The sequence below is a fragment of the Cynara cardunculus genome (assembly GCF_001531365.2).
Source record: "Cynara cardunculus var. scolymus isolate 2C chromosome LG 2, CcrdV1, whole genome shotgun sequence".
Taxonomy (NCBI): Eukaryota; Viridiplantae; Streptophyta; class Magnoliopsida; order Asterales; family Asteraceae; genus Cynara; species Cynara cardunculus.
In genome coordinates, this window is record NC_037529.1 from 61,739,615 (window position 1) to 61,761,099 (window position 21,485).

At 34.8% G+C, this 21,485-nt stretch overlaps 2 protein-coding genes and 1 long non-coding RNA gene across 4 annotated transcripts in view; 1 reads left to right on the top strand and 2 right to left on the bottom strand.

Moving 5' to 3' along the window:
• LOC112504199 overlaps positions 1–334 on the bottom strand; it is a 3,143-nt gene extending 2,809 nt beyond the window's left edge. Inside the window, exon 1 of the long non-coding RNA XR_003068148.1 lies at positions 140–334. This is a non-coding gene — a long non-coding RNA (uncharacterized LOC112504199). The remainder of the gene's footprint in view (positions 1–139) is intronic.
• A 1,089-nt stretch (positions 335–1,423) lies between these two features.
• LOC112505713 (magnesium-dependent phosphatase 1) lies at positions 1,424–7,302 on the bottom strand. Its single transcript, XM_025109658.1, has 4 exons — positions 7,128–7,302; positions 5,248–5,419; positions 1,808–1,924; positions 1,424–1,731 (listed from the first exon to the last, which is right to left on the bottom strand). The coding sequence occupies exons 1-4, from the start codon at positions 7,241–7,243 to the stop codon at positions 1,609–1,611; spliced, it is 528 nt and encodes a 175-aa protein (XP_024965426.1). The 5' UTR covers positions 7,244–7,302; the 3' UTR covers positions 1,424–1,608.
• Positions 7,303–8,701: 1,399 nt separating this feature from the next.
• LOC112505712 (general transcription factor IIE subunit 2-like) lies at positions 8,702–16,849 on the top strand. Of its 2 annotated transcripts, none has more exons than XM_025109656.1 (6): positions 8,702–8,823; positions 9,118–9,286; positions 9,834–10,124; positions 14,908–15,039; positions 15,304–15,420; positions 16,298–16,849. In XM_025109656.1, exons 3-6 carry the CDS (start codon positions 9,861–9,863, stop codon positions 16,634–16,636), a joined length of 852 nt encoding a protein of 283 aa, XP_024965424.1. In that variant the 5' UTR covers positions 8,702–8,823; positions 9,118–9,286; positions 9,834–9,860; the 3' UTR covers positions 16,637–16,849. The 2 variants fall into 2 exon arrangements, with proteins under 2 accessions (XP_024965424.1, XP_024965425.1); XM_025109657.1 differs by having other exon boundaries at positions 8,715–8,823; positions 9,118–9,282.
• Positions 16,850–21,485: the final 4,636 nt, after the last annotated feature.

Sequence of the window (21,485 nt, forward strand, 5' to 3'; positions counted from 1 at the left end):
CCATTGCAAACAAAGAATTTTTTAATATGCAGTCAGATTTAGGGCACAATCAAATCACTTGGAAGAAACACGGGAGAAGAAACACCAATAAGAGATTAAGAATCACATGATGAAAGAACTTATTGGAGAGGATTCATACCTTGTGAATGCCGCTGGTGCCGGCGTCGACCGGAGAGGCAGCCAGAAGTGTGAACAGCGACGTCTTGGGCAACGAGGGCAACGATGGCTGTTGCGGGCGTCGACCGGAGAGGCACTCAGAGGAGATAGTCGAGACGATAGACTAGGGCAACGATGGCTGGTGTCCGCGTCGACCGGAGAGGGCAACGATGGCTGGTGTCCGGGTCGACCGGAGAGGCCGCCGGAGGAGATAGTCGAGCAAGGGAGACTCTTCGATACTCAGATTTTGAAGATACTCAAATTTTGATTGTTAATCTTTTTTTAATAATATTCATGATTTGGCAAATTAATATCCACCTAATATATCTTTAAATTATAATTTGCCAACTCATCATAAATTACTTGTTACCTGCTAAACAGGTCAACGAGACCCTTAAATAAACAAAAAGTTTGATAGAAACCTTTAAATGATAATTTTGAAAGTTGGTTCCTTAAAATAGGAATCAGGTGAAAGTTGGTTCCATTTTGATGCAATTTTCCCTTAATGATTCTAAGATCATCCGAAAGATTTTACATCATGGTCTTTTTTAATCATTCAACGTTCTAATTTTATTATAAATAATTATATTTTATTTTACATTATATCATGAGAGTTCTTAATCATTCTGCATTAAATCATCCAGTAATCAAGAATGACATGAAAAGATAAGGAGTCATTCAAACCATTGATTTGTTTTAATAGAATGGTCGTAGTGACGGGTTCATAATTTTTTGGCAGTGGGAATTATCGTAATAAATAAAACTAAAAGTTAATTATAAAATTATTACACTGACTCCGTTTTTGCTGTATTTTGTGTCGTTTAGATATAAATTAAATATTTAAGTTAATAAAAATTGATACACTGGTTTTTCAAAAAAATTATCTCTTAAAACTTTAAAACTAATCGATTGTTGATGTGTTTCCGGTTTTTCATTTGGTGATTCTACATGATCGGATTGAGATACATCATATTAACCTCAAATGTAAACAAATAAACCCTAATGTGTGAAGTTAACATCAAAGTAACCTACAGAGTAAATCTTAAATTAACAAATATCAAAAAATTAACCCCGAGTTAACTATAAAAAATAACCAACTACAAGGGTGGTGCCTGATTGATTTGAGCTTGGCTCCAAAGATCAAAAGTACCATGAGGTCTCAGGTTCAAATCCAATGAGAAATAAAAATCCCCTTGTGGTCACGGAGGTTCAAATGCGGTAACTCCTGACTATCTATCTGCAAAGCAGGTGGTCATCCTGAGATTAGTTGACTCGCATAACAGGTTGGATATCCAGGTTAATAAAAAAATAGTGTCTCATAGTTACTACAAATGTGTGTGTACGATGGTACATGATTCAACTAGTTTTTCGAATCCGAATTCGGTTTAAATTACCAAATTCCCAGCAATATCCAAGTGTATAAATTCTTAAGAGGCTCAAAAGAGTGTTGGTTCATTTCTTCCTATCCCTCTTTGTTGAAGTTGGACCTTGGGAGAATTGTGTTAGCCCTTGCCTCAAGGCTCCAAGAGTCACCCCATTGTTCACCAAAATGCTTGTCACCCCCATTTTGGACACCTGCAAAATGGATTGTTTTTATCAACGTTTATTGTCGAAATTCCCAATGAAGGAAAGATATGGGAAGAACTTGTACCGTTTCTGTATTACGATCTTCGTCATCGAAGAAGAGCATTGATTCGTACGGCACTCGAGTCTTCTGTTGGATTTTCTTGAAATGTTCTGTTTTGTGAGACCAACTGGAAAAGATTTCCTAAAACATCAAAAGGAGATATTTGTGTTTATATGATCAGCCTACTTTTATGCCATTATTTTGAAGACATAACAAATAAAAGTTAAACATATTTAATCCAGTAAGGGGCCGTTTACCAAATGTTTACCCGAGTAAGCACTTATCAAATCACATTACATTATCGGATGAATATGGTGAGGACAAAAAATCTTATCCGGTAAAAGCAAGACAAGAACCAAGAATCTTACCCGGTAAGTGAGGACAATGACTCTTACCACAGTAAGTGCTTACCGGGTAAATTGTTGCATACGATGCCATTTTGATGGACTAAAATCTTACCCGGTAAGTAAATGATAATATTATTTTTTGCCGGTAAGCACTTACAGGGTAAGTGTTTGGTAAACGGCCCTAAGTAATATTAGATGCTGATTGTTTCTTGAAAAAACCCTCTTATTCACCACTTATATCTTACAAAATAAGAGGTTAGACTTTATACGACTGTGATAAAGAGCTTAAAACATCTTACCGTCCTCATAAAGCCATGTCTTATTAGACTCTTACTGTCTTCTTATTTTTCTAATACAAAGAAAAAAATTTGGAACTCTAGAAACAAGGGGCAGATAACAAACTTGAGCCTTACGACTTGTACCATGACAATAGTGCATTTTAAGATTAAGAAAATATAAGATGCTCGAGTCTCATTAGCACAAAACTTGGTACTCAAAAGAACACCAACACTTCCTTTATTTTAGAAAAATTAAAATATTATTTTTGACAAGTTCAATTACCATTTATGGTTTTCTATTTATTGGTAATAGTTTCTTATGACCAGTAACTTTGATTCCGCTTACATTCAGACATTCAGACATTCATCAGTTTACAAGTACAACGAGTCTTATCGATTCTGTTTTAAGACTTCAGCACCTTTTAAAAACCAAACAGCACCTTAGCGTTAATGCCAGCGCATAGATATATCCTAGAATAGCACCATTAATCCAGATTAAGAAGCATTTCCTCTAGTAAAAACAGTGGTATTAATTAGATTCATCAGTCATATCTAGATGTTCAAATGGTAACACATATTTGCAGTGCAAATGGAACTTAAAAGGGTAACAGGAAATAGTGGTGCTATGAGAATGGAACATGGCTGATGCAGTATGAGAAATTAAAAATAAGTCTAAAAAAAAAACAATAAAAGTAGAACTAGTACTTTTGAGCTTCCCTATAGAATATCTAGGATCTCTCTCCCCCTTTTTTGGCAAAGAAATACCAAAAATCTCTCTCCCCTTCTTTTGGCAAACAAATACCTAGGATATCTTGAGCATCAGATTCAAGATAAGGACATCATCGTATATTAATCGTTTCTTATGATCAAAGAAAAAGCTCCCAGTTCTTTTATTCACTTGATATCAGTCAACCTCTCCATCTTTTTTTTTTATTAACCTGGATATCCAACCCGGTATGCAAGCCGACTAATCCCAAGGCAACCACCTGCTTTGCAGATAGCCCGGAGTCATCGCATTTGAACCCCCAATTTATTAACAATAAGACCCTATAAGATCAAACCAACAGTCTATTAAATGGTTAACCAAGAGCACCAATGGCACATGGGCAAAATGAAAATTGAACAAAAGAGCTCATGGAAGTTGCAGAAATGAGAATGCTGAGATGGACATGTGGTCAACCATGTTGGATAGGATACCAACAGAGTTTTCAAGGCAGGGTTAGAGGTTAAGCCTATCATGGATAAACTGTGAGAGGAAAGACTATATGGTTTCGCAACGTTAAGAGAAAACAGATGATGACTCTGGTGCAAAGGGGTGGGGGGCATGTAGAGAGGAAAAGACGGCTGAGGAGGACGTATGATGAGCAGTTGAGGATGAGCATGAGGACCTTGGACCTTTCCAAGGACATGACCTTTGATAGAAGTTCTTGGAGATGTTGAACTATAATAACATATTTTTTTGTAGGGACTAGTAACTAATTTAGAAAGGGAGCAGGGTAAAGAACCGACCGATAAAATAGCAATGTTCTGTCATGGTTGGAGACAGAGGGTCGGTCCTAGTACTTCATTTTTAGTCATTTGACGTTTCAGTTTTTTTTTTTTTTTTTTGCATATTTGTTCTTACCGTTGTTACTTCTTGTTGTCCTTGTTGACTGCTTGCACACACTGTTTTTCTAGTAATAATTTCCTATATCTCATGCTCCTGAGTGTCTTTTCAAAATCCTCTCATTTAAAAAAAACTGTGACAGATTCTCTTGTTTCTCTTTTGACTCTCCAAAAAGCGTTTGCACGTCTAGGATCTGCAGAAAAACAACCTCTCTACCCCCTTGGGGTAGAAAAAAGGTCTGTGTACATCCTACGGTCCTACCACCCAAATCCTACTTTCGACTACGTTTTCATGTATTTGCTTCCGTTTGTATGTTCTCTTTGCTTGTTTGTTAGGCTTTTCGTTGCTTACGAGTTACGTCTGACCAGTGTTTAATTGCAGTAAAGCCTATCTTGTTTTCAAGTTCTTCCTTGAATGCTCTCTATGTTCTTTTTCTGTTTTTTCCCACACTACACACAAGCCGCCCGGGGGGGGGGGGTCTTGAAGCAACCGCTCTACCCTTCTGGGTGGAGGGGCAGAGGTCAGGTCTACATACATCCACCAACCATCGGGTCTGGGCCTGTTTGGTTTGCTTTGGTTTTTATCTCAAATTCCTAGTTCCTGCCTTCTTCTATCATAATCGTCATTCTTAACAGGCTGCAAATAGAGTATCAATAATCAGAATTCATAATCAGTACCATTAAATCTGATCTCCCAATAACAGTCTTCCCCTTTGCTATAATTTATTCATATTCATTTCCATTTTGCTGAAGTGTAATGTACATGAGAAAAAAAAAGACGATACACAGACTATTTGCACATATAGGTGCACAAAATCGCCTCTAGTGTGGAAGGTTAGAAGTCCTGAAGTTGCAAGGAGCATATTACTAACAAGAACTAGCTGATGACCCCTGTCACACTACCTGCTCCTGATGAGCCTACAACTAGTTAGTTTGGTATATCCCTAGTAAAAATAGAAGCAATCCTTATAGCCTTACACCTTTTTTTTATTAACCTGGATATCCAACCCGCTATGCGAGCCGATTAATCCCAGGGTGACCACCTGCTTTGCAGACCCGGAGTCACCGCATTTGAACCTCCGTGGTCACAAGGAGATTTTACACCTTGTTAGAGGGATACGGTGCTTTTCTACCTGGTAAGTATGGATACCTCTCCCAAATAATATGTCATGTTGATTGCTACCAGCACTAACAGATCAAAGAATCATGAAACAAAATAAAGAAATTTACAAACCTGGGCTACAAACATCGATTTAATGCCCAACTTGTCAATGAAAGTCTCTGCTATGTCTCTGGATGGTGATCTAGAGGCAATAGCCATGTCAACTCCTTTGTCCCTTAGTGCATGTAAGATACCTTTAGCATGGGGATACATAGACGGCATCTCACGCTTGGATCGGCATTCACTGACAATTAAAACAAAAAATAAATTGTTTTAGCTAAAAGTATTTTAACATCATTCTGCCAAACACAAGTGGCTATCTTTTGTAATCAATATATCTCCTCAATTTGTTGTTACACCAGAGAACTTGATATCTAAAGATAATATAAAATTATCCCAAATATAAATTCACTCATCTCCTCAAGCACTATACAAGAAAACACTACATGCATTGGAATTAGATCATTTCTCATCCTATACCTTTAAATGGAGCCGCCTATCACCTAAATGAAAAACAATATGCATTTAATACAAAGATATGGCAGAACAGGGAGAAGTTTCAGACCTTAAAACAAGTTTATGGAAAAATGTATGTCTTGTATAGCTACAATTGGCCCTTGTATTCCAAACAAAAAGACTGAAAAAGTTACCAATAGACATGACAAGGATATAATTTTCTATAAGTGGATCAATTTTATAAACGAAAGAGGAAGGGTGTCACTGAACTCTTTTATTTACATAATCTAGAGTCCAGATTCTAGTTTTTGTAAGGATTAAGAATCCATTAAACAATGAGTTACTGGATACTACATTGGGGCATAGTCATATCAAGTATAATTCCTTATACTTTCAGGCTATGAGAAAATTGTGAAAAAAGGGAGTTTCCCAGTCATCTGAATTGAATAGATATTATAATTAAAGACCTTGGCAGCATAAATTAATCTGCCAATCATATATCAGAATAACCTCCCAAACCTTACAAGCACCCATACACGTGGAGGAAGAGACTAGTTTAATCATAAGAGTAAAAATTCATGAAATTTTCTAGTGTGATGGATGGATTTACAGCATGTAGCAATATCCAGCATTTTATAAACGTCTACAAACAAAATCATTCAAGAAAATGTACCTAAAACATCATCATTCATGAAATAAACAGCCCAATTACATCCAACTCAAGCTCTACTAAAAAAATCCCACGGTTTGGATATATAGGATATTTCTTGTTGGGACCCTTGGTTTAGTAAGAAGATTATTCACCCTCCCCAACTAACCACTGTATAAATCTGTATGTAGATGAGAGAATCGATGTTAGGTATACATTATAACATCCTTAGGGCATCTCCAATGGGTAACGCTAGATATTTCACCAAATACATAGAACTTGGAGTAAAATTTGATGCAAACAATAAATCTACTCGTACAGTAAGCACCAAATCACCAAAATGTAAGATTCTACCTATGTTCCTTTTTATCTTTTCTTATTGGTGTAAATGAAAAGCCAAATTTGGTGTGTTACTATTCATTATACTAAATTTGATACCTCCATTGGAATGATTTGGTGTCAAATTTGGTATTTGGTGTAAGATTTGGTGTCCTATATTGGGGATGGCCTTACAAACATGTAGATATAAATTACTCCTCCGTTCCAAAATTATTTTGGATCAATATAATTCCTCTGATTATGAAGAACATCGTGTAAATAGATAATTTTACATCGAAGAAGCATACTAACTGACTTTTTAGAAAGAAAACAAAAACATATATGCAGTTAAGAAGCATATTCTCAACAAAAACACACACTAATGTTTTCTTATATTAGAGATAAAAACTCGCACAGAACTTCGAATTCAGGTTTACTCATGAACAAAACACAAGGCAAAACTTCAAAATATCCAGTCAAACCATGAAATTGAAATATAAGTAGTACGGATAGAAGATTAGAGATATACCAGTAGAATGGCCATAGAGTGTAATCGAGATCGAAGACGACTAAACGAGGCAGCACTTGAAATAATCCCATGATCTCCATCGCCTCGTTTTTCACCTTCTCGTCTCCCATGGCCATCGCTCCTTGGAATCCTGTTTGAAGATGATGACGACGATCCTTTTTCTACCAATAACGAACCCCCACTGTTGTATTATAAAGTAAACTACAGTTTTGGTCCCTGTGGTTTGTTGGTTGTAACGATTTTCGTCCCTACAGTTTCAAATCTACAAGTTAGCCATAGGCATGGGAATAGACCGGCCCCATCGAGAAACTCGGTGACGGTGTACCTGCGCTGATGAGAACGAAATGAGGATGGGGATCCCTGAAAGTTAAAAATCAGGGATAGGAACGGGTTCAGGTAACATGATCCTTTTTCTATTGAATGTCATCAATGAAGCAAATAGTTGGCTCTGAAAACTCAAAACATCTATAGGCAATACACAAGTATGTAAATGAGCTTGGTGCCCTAACATTTGATATTTCAAGCCTCTCCAATTATGACAACTTGTTTTTATTTTTTGGGTGAATTTCAACTACAAACGAAGATGGAGATTCAAGGACAATAACGGACCTTGTGGTGGTTATTGCCAAAGTAGAATACATATTATAACTTAAGAAACATGATATTAAGTACAATGTAGATAATACAACCGTAGAAGTGGTGGAAGCGTACTAAGAATAAAGCAGCACAACAAAGTGACCAATTATGACGTACCTAAGGGAGTCTCCTGCATCCACTTGATCGATTGAGACATGTGAGAACACAATTAAACATGTATTTGTCTAATCGATGTCCCAATTCCATGTTCGGCCACACAACAACTTATATCATCTACAAATTATTTATCCTACCAATAAGAGATGATGCTGAAATCTGAATCAATAAGACTGTTTGTTTTTGTAAACTGATAAATGTATGAATTTATTTAAATTGTCTATTTTATCCATTAGAAAATTATAATATTAAATTTATAAATAAATTTATACAATTTCACATATTTTCATCATCATTACGAAATTTACACATAAATTATGTAATTAACATTTATTTAAATAAAAATATGTTGTTAACGATATTTAATACATTTAAATCCTATTAAAGTACATCAATTGATACATGTGAGGATCGATTGATAGAAATGATCAATTAAATTTAATCGGTTGACAAAAGCCGTTACTAAGAGTTTAGAGAACAATAAGAGATAAATAAAAGATTGGTTTAACTCTTATCAGATAAAAAATAACAAAACATAGGTAACTTTAAAAATTAAAAAAAACAGTATAATCTTACCTATTAAGGGGGTGTTTGAAATTGTTTATTTAAAACAACTTATGTTTTGTTTACAAAAACACGTATCAATTTATTATATGTACTAATTCTTCAAAAATTTCTTATTACCGATTTCACATCGATATAAATTATTTATCCAAACATTTAAAAATGTTTATTATCAATAACAAACCAAAACAAACACCCCCGACTAATCGAGTAATCGGACCTAGAAGACATAAAATTTTGGTCTTAACAAACAAGCCGTAAATTCCCTCTTTATAACATCCGAAAGTAAATTATCATCGTCTTCCTAAATCAAACCCACAGAGTTTCCAGCTATCATCGATTCTTATCTCTTCGCACCTTCGACCTCGATTTCTTCCAGGTACGATTTCTTGGTCTTCAATCTCTAGATTTCTTCCAGATACGATTTTTTCCAGCCGTGTTCTTCAATTTCTCGATTTTCATGGTTGAAGACATCAATTTCTTGATTTCCAATAATGATCTTCCATTTCTCGTTACCTTGGTTCCAGATATTGATTTCCTTATTTCCAACCATGGTCTTCGATTTCTTGATTTTCATAGTTCATAGATTTGTTGTTTTTTTTTTTTTTTTGATAATTAACCACTGGACCATGAGTTTTGTTTTTTATGCTACTATCACTTTTCTTTTCAACAGTTCAGTCCTTTTCCATCCGGTCTGGTACCAAACGCTGCTTAAAAGCAGAAAATAGGAGCCAACGCCAGATCAAAACAAAAGGGAATCGCAACGGCAGTCGTGGTGGCTTATCCTCGGAGCAGCTGGTGATCATCTGCTCGATTTATTCGTCCTGCAGGCGCACTAGTAGGTAGCGATATTTCAAATTTTTTACAAGTTATCATGTTCGTAGTTATAATGAAAAGGGGTTTCAGTATTTTGGGGTTCTTTTTTTCTTTTCAATTTTATCGGCTTAATCGCCAATTTGTTTGCATTAGTCCTTGATCGATGGCTGGTTAAAATTTTGAGACTTTTAGTTGTCCGCTTACACCTGACTTGGGGCTGTTGCCAAACCGCATAAGCCTAAATGGTCTTCTAGGCAGTCGTTTAAACTCGGGAGGCGATTTTTCGCTACGCATTATTGTATTAAAGGAACTATGAAACTGATCACTGAAAAAACCAACTGTAATGTAACAAAGTAGTACCAAAATCGTACTTCTATATATTTACATAATCTAAAGGTAATGACATTTTATATATTTAAACTAACTGCTCCTTTCTGCTTGTGCTAGAAGGTTACTTGTTAGAATTCTGCTGGAAAGTAAATTGTTGAGCTTAGAATGCTTGATGTTTGCTCATTTAGGTTGGATCTCTTTGTTTGATTGGATATTTGTTTGGCTTGTTTGGTGTATCTGTAGTTTGCTTGAGACGCAACCGGCCCTCATATGGGATCGTTGCAAGAAAGTTTGAATAGGTTCAAGAAGCAACAGGAGAAATGCCAGTCGACACTTAAAAGCATTGCAGGTTCTAAAACAACCACTAAGACAACCGCTCCTCCTCCTAGAGCTGTGCCTGCAAGCACCTTGGCAAAGTCGCCTCTTCCTGCTGTCAAATTCTCCAATGACACAGAGAGGCTGCAACATATTAATAATATAAGGAAGAGCCCTGTAGGAGCCCAGATCAAAAGAGTGATTGATCTACTGTTTGAGGTACATTTTCTATGTGTTGTTGGTTTTTATCCTTACTTTTTTTGTATTGCTTGTGCATGGTAATATACCATAACATAAGAGATTGTTTTTAGAACCATATGAGTAGAAATATGCTGTTGAGCATTTGAAAAATATATAAGCTATTTAGTTGGGTATTCCATCACTAAAGAGGAAAATAGCTTCTGACTAGTGACTACACAGAAATCAAGCAGGCTGTGGGAATAGTGAAAATTGACAAGGCTAGTCTTCTTCTTGTATGTTGATTTTGATTAGAAGATCATCAGACTCTAAGTTTACATGTATATAGGCGCATCTTTAGTCACACTTGTATTTAACCTTATTTTGTTAAACATATAAACATAAAGAAACAATGCTAGTGATATCACATGGTTCATTATGTTTGTTTAACTTCTTAAAATGGCATGGCTTATTGGACCATTTACAAATGTCAGGCAACCGGCACCTAGGTATGTTCAGTTTGAATGCCACTTTTATTTTTGGTATGACAATTCTATATATTCTTCAAAGTACTTTTTCTTGGTGAATTGATGGTTATGGGTGCCTCTGCTGCCATACTTACATCCTAAATTGAGGTTAATAGACAGCCTAATTCAGTTTAGCTGACCGGGGGACCAGTCTAGCTGGGGAGTTGGAGAGGTGAGTGGGCAGAGGAGTGGTGAGTTGACAAATAGGTTACCAGGGTACTACGTTTCAGACCTTTGCTATGTTCCTTGAACCTGCTTCTGTTTTTTCTATGGTGTTGCTTACTATCTAGCCTTGGTTCTTTTTTAAAGTAGTTGTATAGTCCTCTCTGATCTCAAGATCTTCACTTTCAAATTCTTTTTTTTCCGTTCTTTGAACTTTTTGACAATTTTTTCTGAAACTTGAGAGGTTAAAAAAATTCGTACACTTTTTCGGAAGCCAGGGCTTTTCATGGGAACAGTCGCTCAACTTTTTATAGTAGAGGATAGGGCTTTGTACACCCCATCCACAAGATCCCACATTTGAGTGGAATATACTGGGATAGTTTGTTTCGGTTTTTATGCTATGATAGAGCCATTGGCATCTTTTTTTTGGGACATCATTTACTTTTGTTTCATATTTACATTGCAATTTGATTAGATGATATTGTGATATTGTTTATAAGCCTGCAATTGGTTGGGTTTTTTGGTGTATTCCAAAAAGATGGTATAGCCAAGTAGGTGATTGCTATTGACCAAGAATTCAGCATGCAAGGGCAATTCACCAAGACAAAATATGTAATTATAGGGGAAGGATGAAGTTTTTCATACAAGTGGCTAGAAAGAATTGTTATTATTTTGAAATTGATGAAAGAAAAAAAAATTCAATTGCATTGCTTGTGGGGATCACTTAGGAGTTTGGAATGCATCCACTACTAGTGTATCTTTCTTAATCAACTATGACTGTGATTTTGAATCTCTCCAGTAGAACAGTAGTGAAAAAATCCTTAGCAAGTGTTCCAAAACCTATATGATCACATTGATGATCGGTCAACTGCAACAGAAAGTAGGCAAATGATGGAAAAGATCATTTCCCTTCAATTTTATACCTCCATTTGTCAATGAAGAGAATTTAGTGATTTGTTCCCAAAATATTTCACCTTCCATAAAGCTTGTTCTTTAAATACATTGGGATGGTTTAGGAAAAAAACATTGCTATCACCTCATCCTATAGGAAAAGTTCCTACGATTTATCAGCATGTACCTGCCGTGACAAATATGTGCTGAAGGAGGTTGATCTTTATGTCTGTTAATTTGATCATAATAGGCATTTGTTTTCCCACCTGACTTTTACAATTGAGTGGAGTCTGAACCATTATAAGGCTAATGAAAGGGCAGAATTAGTTAAGTAATAGGCAATGAATGTAATTTAAGTTAAAAGTAAACGTTTCGTACGAGATGCTTCAGAAAAGAGTAAAAATCAGTGGTAAAATTTTATTAGTGTCTTATGTGTTTTATTAACAAGACGATGATGCTATGCATAGAAGTCTTTCTTCTTAATATTAGTGCCAGCTGAAATTATGCATGGGTAGCATTAGTTCCAGGACGGAGTCTCTAGTCACATTGACCCATAGAGTCTCTTTAATGTCGCACCACACATGGCCTGAGTCTTAGAATACTATTTGACATGGTCTGATGTCATACACATTATTCGAAGGGGCTGGATCAGGATCTTTTATAGGATGTGGAGATTGGCTTTTTGAAGATTCCTTTTTGTCCGAGTTTGTCTCTTCAATATAATCTCCATAACAAACCTATTGATTTCATCCTCCTATTAAAATATTATTTCTTCTATTCCACATGACTTCTTTCACCCTCCCGTTGCTTGTGGCACAAAATTTGAAGTGCTTTAGCATCCTTCTCGTTTAGTTGTGAATTAAATTTTGTCAGGTAACACAAGTTGTTATGTGATTTTGATATATATTAATGTATTAGGACAGGAAAAGGAGAGCAAGAAAGTGGTCTAAGCTGTTAACCCTACACCTCCCTAACTCTTAGCAATTGAAGAATTGTTTCCTTTGCTTATTCCAAGATGATGCATTATTGCTTATATTCGCATGTCAAGATGATTGCTCAACAAGCTGCTGTGATGGAAGTTGGTTACAACCATCTAAGTTTTTATCTGTTCATCTCTTCAGTTTACTAATATATGGGTCTACGTGCTGAATGATCTTGTTAAATGGTGTTAATTCTAGCTCTACACTCTATCGAAGCAAATCAATGAATTTGCCTGTGCAGTAAGCTTGCACATATATCATACTATAAAATATTAACCTGAGAAATAGAAACAAATAAACACTATTCTCTTTATCCAATGCAAATTACAACAAATGACGGAACATCCACATCAAGTTTTTATCTCAAAGTAGGTATTTTGACTAAGAATTAAAGCAAACCATAATTGTAACTTGTAAGGGAAGTTTCCTTGAAGTTCTTGCACATAAAGAACATTATTCCATGCGTTCTTATACAAGTCAGGCCCGACATCTACATCTATTTAAGTCCAAACTACTTGTGTAAGCTAACGATGAAAGGCAAAGTGATTAGGAAGAAGCAAGTTTCCTTTGATCTCGTTGGCATAAAATACATTAGTCTATGCATTCCTGAGTGAGCCAACTCAGTTCGTGTGTTCCATTTTAATCTCTGTTCACAACTTCTCCAATTCCAATCTAGGTGGACCTTTGTTTCTCCTGTTCACCCTTTCTTGGTACAATCTCGTCTTCTAGTTGATGCATTCAAAAGCTTATGTTGGAGATAACCAAACCATCTGTGGCAGTGTTGTATCAATTTCTGTTTTTGTTCAGTTAGCTCAACCCTTTGCCTATGTAGCAACACTTTACACCTGTATTTTTGAAATTGTTTGGTCATTAATCAAATGTTCAAATGCCATTTCATTATGACAAATTCAAGAAAAGGGTGTGTACAGTTAACTTTTTGCAATTAAGTTAAAGTAAATCTTCAGAAGTTGGTAAAGTTAGCTTTAATAAGCGTTGCAACATCTGAAAATGAAGTTTGCTGTAATTGTTTTACGGAGCGGTGTAGTATTTGAAAGAAGAAGAAAAAGCAACTCCATAATCCCTAACTTTTGCTTTAATATAAAATTCAACTATCCCAGTATCATAACGAGTCAATGGTTGCATTCATTTGGTAAATTATCCATTTTTTCTTCTTCCAAGTTCATTTTAGAAGTTATTCTTTGTCATTAGTCGTTCTTGTTTCATTTTTTGTGATATAATCATCAACTATTTTTCTTAACGTTAGTAAATACCTACAAATGGCTTGAAACTTCAAAACCAAGAAAGTTATAGCCATAGATATGATAATCCAATCCTGTTATTCTGTATCTCTTTCAGAATTATAGAATTTAGAAGCACATGATACCTTCCCTATCTTGTAAGTTAATGATTATGAGAGCAGTTTTTTATAGGATGATGTGTTTTTTTATGTTTTGGAGTGATTAACAGTAGTTGAAAGTGCAACCTAGGGAGAGGGTGTTTTCAAAACTCCGGCTCATATTTTCCAAAGTTACATATAAATGTATTCACAACATAAAGTACAAATATTTAAAACAAAGATAATTAAATGTATTCCTCCCAATTTGACCTGTATAGCGTTGCCTGAACCTCTAATGACTGAAGTTATAGAAAATGAACCTTCTTAAGTATTCTGGTCAGACAACATATTCACACATTTGGATCTCTGTAATTTGACTTACGAATATGTTTCTTCGTTTAAATTCAGAATCTTTTCAGTGTGTTTGTGAGAGAGTCAAATGGCTATGGCTTCAAAAACAAACTTAGTCCTCAGACAGGAATATTCAGATTACCGAGCCCACATTTCTTCAAGTTTCATTGCCGATATTCAAGTTCACTTTTTTGATCGTCTCTGTGACTTCATTTTTATAGTCGTCTTGTTTAGGACTCTTGCTTTCTAAGATACAAGTATACATGTTTAATGGTAAGGAACATGCTTATAGTGTTAAAATTAAACATGTGATTTTAAGCTTTTGCTTAACATTACTAAACTAATAACATTTTCTACCCAGATGTTGGATGTTGAAAGACAACTCGTTTGACACGAAAAAGTGGAGTCGTTTCTTGGGACAGAAGTAGTAATTTATATTTCAAGGGACATTTTGAAGATGTCCTGCACTTTTTTGTTAGTGCAGACGAGCATGTTTGTAAAAAGATGAACTATTAGCATTTATGCTCGTGTGGCCTCATGATCATTTATTAATCAAACTAGTTTGTTGATATATACAGTCAAGGCAATCCTTTACAGCGGAGCAGATAAATGAAGCATGTTATGTTGATGTCAAAGGCAACAAGGCCGTGTTTGAGAGTTTGGCAAAGAACCCTAAAGTGAATTATGAGGGGAAGCGCTTCTCGTACAAGGTAATCCTTTTTTTTAATGATTCAATATAATTTGTTATAAAATTTCAGATGTTAACTCAATATGAGAAATATCACCTTATCTTTTCGTGGAGAAATTCTCAGTTTTGATGCTATCAAGCATTTAGCTTGTTTGCGTTCGGCTCCATTCCTTAGGTGGTAACACCTTTGAGTTCATGGGTTCAAGATTACCTTCTCCCTTGTCGTTTGTGAAAAAACCCTTCTTCGCCTTGATGTAATTTGTGAAGTTAATTTTTTTTTTTACAGTCCAAGCATAATGTGAGAGACCAGAAAGAACTTCTCCGTTTAATACGAACATTTGCAGAGGGTATTGCTGTTGCTGATCTTAAGGATGCCTACCCGACAGTCATGGAAGATTTACAGGTATTTTTAACCTCCAAAATTTCCACCTTGTGATGATGTATCACACATATGTAACTTGTTTGTGATGATTTAAGTCTATTTATTCCTGTAATTATACGAGCGAAAAGCTATTTGAACACTGAAGATCAGATGGTATTGTGAGCACGGATTATATTCACATGTGCATGTTCCTATTAGGGGTAAAAAGAAATATCAGGACTTATTGCATAGCATTTTTTGGAGCAAATTGTTCTTTTAAACACGTGTGCTTTGTGTGGTTTCCACATCCAAAATACGTTTTAAAGCACGGGGACTTCTAAACAGCTGCACACTGATTGAGTAGTTTTCGTCGTCTTCTATGAGATTCACAAAAGTTTAGGCTTGAAGAAGAATTAACCAATAAATCACTTCTTCAGTAGTTCAGCTTGCTGTAGTCTTTACATGCATATACATATTTAGACTTAAACACACACTTGTGTGTGTATATGTATATACAGATATAGACACCCACACCCACACCCACACCCACACCCACACCCACACCCACACCCACACCCACACCCACACCCACACCCACACTCACACTCACATATGTATATATATGTCAATTTTTGTGTGCATAGGAATGTCTGCATGTACACGGTTGTAAACCATCAACAGTCCCTACATAAAATTTCTCTGCAATCACCCAAATTTTACTGCATTTTGGATGGGACCTTCCTCCAAAATACATGTTTTGAAGCATAGTTTTTATACGTCTCCCCAAGTTTTGTGTATGGACTATGGAGTATGGACCTTTCTACACACACACATATATATGTATGTATACTGTATGCATGTGTATATATACGTGTGAGGTGATGATGGAAAACATATATATGTTGTGTTTGCATGTCAGGCCCTGAAAGCTGCTCGTCAGATCTGGCTTCTATCGAATTTCGACTCTCAGGAAGATATTGCGTATCCTAATGATCCTCGAGTGCCCATCAAGGTTGATGATGAACTGAAAGGGCTATTCAGGGCAATTGAATTGCCACGAGACATGCTGGATATCGAGCGGGAGTTGCAAAAGAACGGGATGAAGCCAGCCACAAACACGGCTAAAAGGAGAGTAGCTGCTCAGAACTTTGGCATATTAACTAAACCAAAACAGAAGAAGAAGAAGACTGAGATCAGTAAGAGGACAAAGCTCACCAATGCTCATCTTCCCGAGCTTTTCCGGAACCTTAATGGCTGACTTCACTTGGCTTGGTACGTCTGGAAACTGAGAATATATATATATGAGAACTGTTTACGATCATATTTTGTATTTTGCATTGCGATTTCATCTTTTTCGATCAAAATGAAATGGTTATCGAGTGTGGACTTTTCGTTCATCGACTTGGATGATTATTGATTACGGAGAAGCGTATTCAAAGTAGCCGATTATAAATATGATCCCCATTTGGCATTCTTTAAGTTCCATGGGAAAATGTTGAAAATGTATTCGATTGATTGGAACTTAATCCGTTGTGCCATGCACTTTTTTTTAGCAAAATTGAATCAACTTTTTCTTTAATTCTTTCTTTGGGAACCATGAATCAAAAGTTCCGTTTTGAAACCATAAGAGTGGTGTCCAATTAGTTTGAGCTTAAGCTTTAAAGGTAAGTGTTTGGAGGTCCCAAGGTCGAATCCAAGAAGGAATAAAAATCCTCTTGTGGTCACGAAGGTTCACATGTGGTGACTCCGGGTCATCTGCGAAGCGGATAGTCGTTCTGGGATTAGTCGGCTCGCATAGCAGGTTGAATATCCAGGTTAATAAAAAAAAATTGTCATTTTGATAGTGATACAAAACTTTTATTTTGGAGAATAATGACTAAACTTCTAAGTTGACATAAAATCAACTTCGCATTCATGTTTTGGGAAGAAACTTTGTGTTCAACGTTTTAATATATATTTTACACTAATGATGTACAAGTCGACAGAACAAACGAGGGCTTGTTAACGAAGAAGGTAAGCTTTCAAGCCGTAGCTTGCTGGTTTTTCCATCATCCAATCAAAAAAGAAAGAGAATGAAACCTGGCGAAAAAGATTTCGAAAGTCTAATTGGTTCGCAGAATATTTACCGAAGAAATGTAATATGTTATAAGAATTTGACTTTGAAGTAACTGGAATAGAATTTGACTGCGCATTTTGTTGGAATAATTGGAATGAAGTTTGTTAATGATTTAAAATCTGTCTGTTTGGTTGGTAGAATGTAGTTTTCAGAATCAGAATGAATAAACAATAATGACCAAAATACCCCTTTTATAACGGTGGTGATCGGGTGTGGTTTAGAACGGTGGTGGTCCGTGGTGGTCGACAGTGGTTCAGAACGGTGGTGGTTCAGATGGGCGGTGGTTTATAATGGAAATCATGCGGGTCCAGATAAATCAAATAGGGAAGATGTGGATAACTTTGTCTTTTTGAGAAAATGAGATGAAATAAAATTGAATTCTTTCTCAATTGTTATGGAATAACCAAATCCATGAATGATCGAATATGTGGAATTCCATTCCATAGTTAAACCAAACTCCTTGATGTAATTTGGTCAACGGAATTAATCATTCCAATTTCTTTTAATTTCATTGGAAACATGTAAACTAAATGCCACCTTTAAGGTTAATGGCAAGTTGCAACAAAATGAAATCATTTTTAATTTTTTTTTCCCTATTTTGCAAAAGAAATTGAAAATCTTCACTTTATGGTCTAAAAAGTAAAGGGTGGCTAAATGCATCCGTACATGTTAATATTCCCTCACATATTTCTAAATTCATGCTTTTTTTTTAAGTTTATCTGTATTTGTTTCATATAATAGAATTACTTATTATTATCGATACTGGTCAAAGAGCAAATGCTTTCAACAAGATTTAAGACTAGATGAAGTGGAACCAGATAGTTACCAAAACGGATTGAATTATCATTTAGCCGATTGAAAAACAGTATGAAGAAATCAAAAATAGTTTCACAAATACTATTTTCGGCGAGCCGATTTTCTAGTACAAACTTTACCAGCAAGTTTGGCTCATCAACTCTTGTCCTGTATGAGAGCGAGACCTTGAAATCGAGAGCTGAGAGCGAGATGGAGATGGAAGAGCGAGATGGAGATGGAGATGGAGAAATCTAGAGTTGAGAGCGAGATGGAGAAATCGAGAGTTGATAGCGAAATGGAGATGGAGAAATCGAGAGTTGAGAGCGAGATGGAGATGGAGATGGAGATGGGATGCGGCTCTGAAATTGATTTCAGACATAAGATTCCCACTTAATTTTAAGAGGACAGTAAGAGGTAAAAAAAACTCTTAATTAAAAAAAAAAACAAACAGTCTGAAATCACTTATGTCTGAACGATTAAGAGTTAAGATGCAATTAAGTGAAAAATTTAAAAAACAAACAGGCCCAAGTGATAGGATTATCTCAGTTTATCAGACGTGAAAAACACATTCTTCTATTACACTTTCAAACTTTAGCAAATTTATCATCATCTAGATTGTTTTAGATCAGGTGTTATCTTCTACCTTCTGCAATAAATCTGTAATTTTTTTGTTTTTATAAGTAAATATAATTAAAAAGTAAAAATCTATTGTATTTATATCCAACTTTCTTTCTACAATTATTTTCTATGTGAGTCGTTACTCTTCCAAAACCAATAATATACATGTATGAAGTTTGACTTTTCTAATATCAATCCCCTAAATTACTTTTTAATGTTTACATAATTAATAAAATTAATTATTTTAAATTAATGACTCATGCAAAATACCATGATCCTCATAAATTTAGGAGCTCTCAAAAAGTCATACATTATTTATAATGTTATAATGGCATGAATGATATATCTATGTTGTATTAATAGGTATTTAAACCAAAAGTTTTAATTACAAGTTTCAAAGTATAAAGTACTATCAATTTATGCTAAGAGATTTAAAAATCTCTTAAGTACAAACTATTATGTATAATGTATAAATGCTTAAAACATACCATTTGTTTGGTCAAAGTTTCAGATCTAAATAAACCATATTTACATGAAAAATGTATGTTTGGTCTTCCCAAAATTGTTTGACACTTTGTTTGTTTTCTATTTTGAACCCAAATTCAAGTTCAAAATTCTTCTTTCTCTTGAAGTAAACTGAAATTTGAAGCAACAATATCAGAAACGGTTTCAGATCCTACATGTACCCCACCCCAACCCAACCCTTCAACTTTATATGAGTTTAGAAACTCAACATGTGTGCAATTATTTTTCCAATCGATCTTACTAATACGTTATATTAGTCTTCAACTTTATATATTAGTTGACTTGTAAAATAACCAAACAAACTCATGATTCTAAGCTAAACTAATGTTTCAGAATTGTGATTCACCCGTACTGCATCGCACATGTACACCACTAATATATATATATATACACACACACATTATTATATAATATTATAATATATACTATTAAGATAATTATATGTATCATTTAGTATATAGGTATATAAACAGTGTATTAACTATTAATATATATATATATATATATATATAGATTGGTTATTATACAACCCTTGTCATTTGTRCAACCAATACAACCTAATCTCAACCGTCCATTTCATTTGATTAATATGTGATTTTATAGAGTTTTTTATTATTTCCTAATATAAAGTATTAATCATAATTAATGAATCGTATTCATCTTCCATAAATATTTAAATCATAATAAATGAACTCTAATCAHTTCCATAAATATTTCAATTTATTGGGTTGCATTGGTTGTACAAATGCGATAGGTTGTATTTGAAATAAACCCTATATATATATATATATATATAATATTAAGTTATATACATTTACATATAATAATTATATAATATGTTATATATTGTATTGCATATATAATCATTATTACATTTAATATATACACACACACAACATACGTATATATTAAAATAGATTAATAAGAGAATGTTTCGTTGCAAACCTCTCTTCTGTTGCAATCGGATATAAACAAAATCTCGTCACATGTCTCGACTATTCACTAAATATTTATCATGAATATTGTAAAAAATCCACATCCGTTATTAATAACCAATGAAGACATGTGTCACTTTCGTTTATCTCTTGGTTTGTAGCAATAACACACTCGTAACTGAACTTTCCTCTACAATAACAATATATTATATATAATATGTATATTATATACATATTGTACTATATGCAATATTAATAATATATATGCATATATTTACATACAGGATGTTTCATTTACGAACCATCAAATTCTAACAAAGCATAGAAACTAATCTTAGAGGCCGTTTACCAAACACTTACCTGGTAAGTAATTACCGGTCAAATTTAACACCACTATTTACGTAGCAGGTAAGATTTTAGTCCACCAAAACGACATCGTATGCAACAATTTACCTGTTAAGTGCTTATCGTGGTAAGAATAGTCGTCCTTACTTACTGGGTAAGATTCATGGTCCTTGTTTCACTCTTATCGGGTAAGATTTTTGGTGCTCGCCATAATCACAGGGCCGGCCCTGGCCACGTACAGCCCGTGCGGCCACACATGGCATCAAAGCCTAAAGGAGCATCAAGTTGTCATTTATTATTAGTTTGAGGTTTAATAATTTGGGGATTGGACAATTGAGCTTTAACTATAAAAACAGGCCCAATGCCTAATAGTGATTAATACTGAATGCACATCGTTGGAAAAAAGTTGGAAAAGTTTTTATTTGTGTAAAGTTGTTTGTATGAATAAAGTTGTCTTTATGAATTAATCTGTTTGTAGAAGTTGGAAAATTTTTTGCTTGGGAAAGTTTTTTTTTCTCCAGATGTAAGGAGTGTTTTTTTAGTTGGAAGGAACATGTTTGAAAAAAAAACTTGACTTTCTATATAAAGCTCCCCCTAGAAGCTTATTAGATAAGTCACTAATGAGCCACTACGAACCAGTCATGCATAATTGAGTGAATAAACTGTTAGTTCCATTAAACTTATTAAGCTGCTAACAGATAAACTCTTAGTCTTTAGTTGTTAAACCTGTAATTTTTGAGTTTTACTTGTTGCTTACTATGACAGTAATTTAG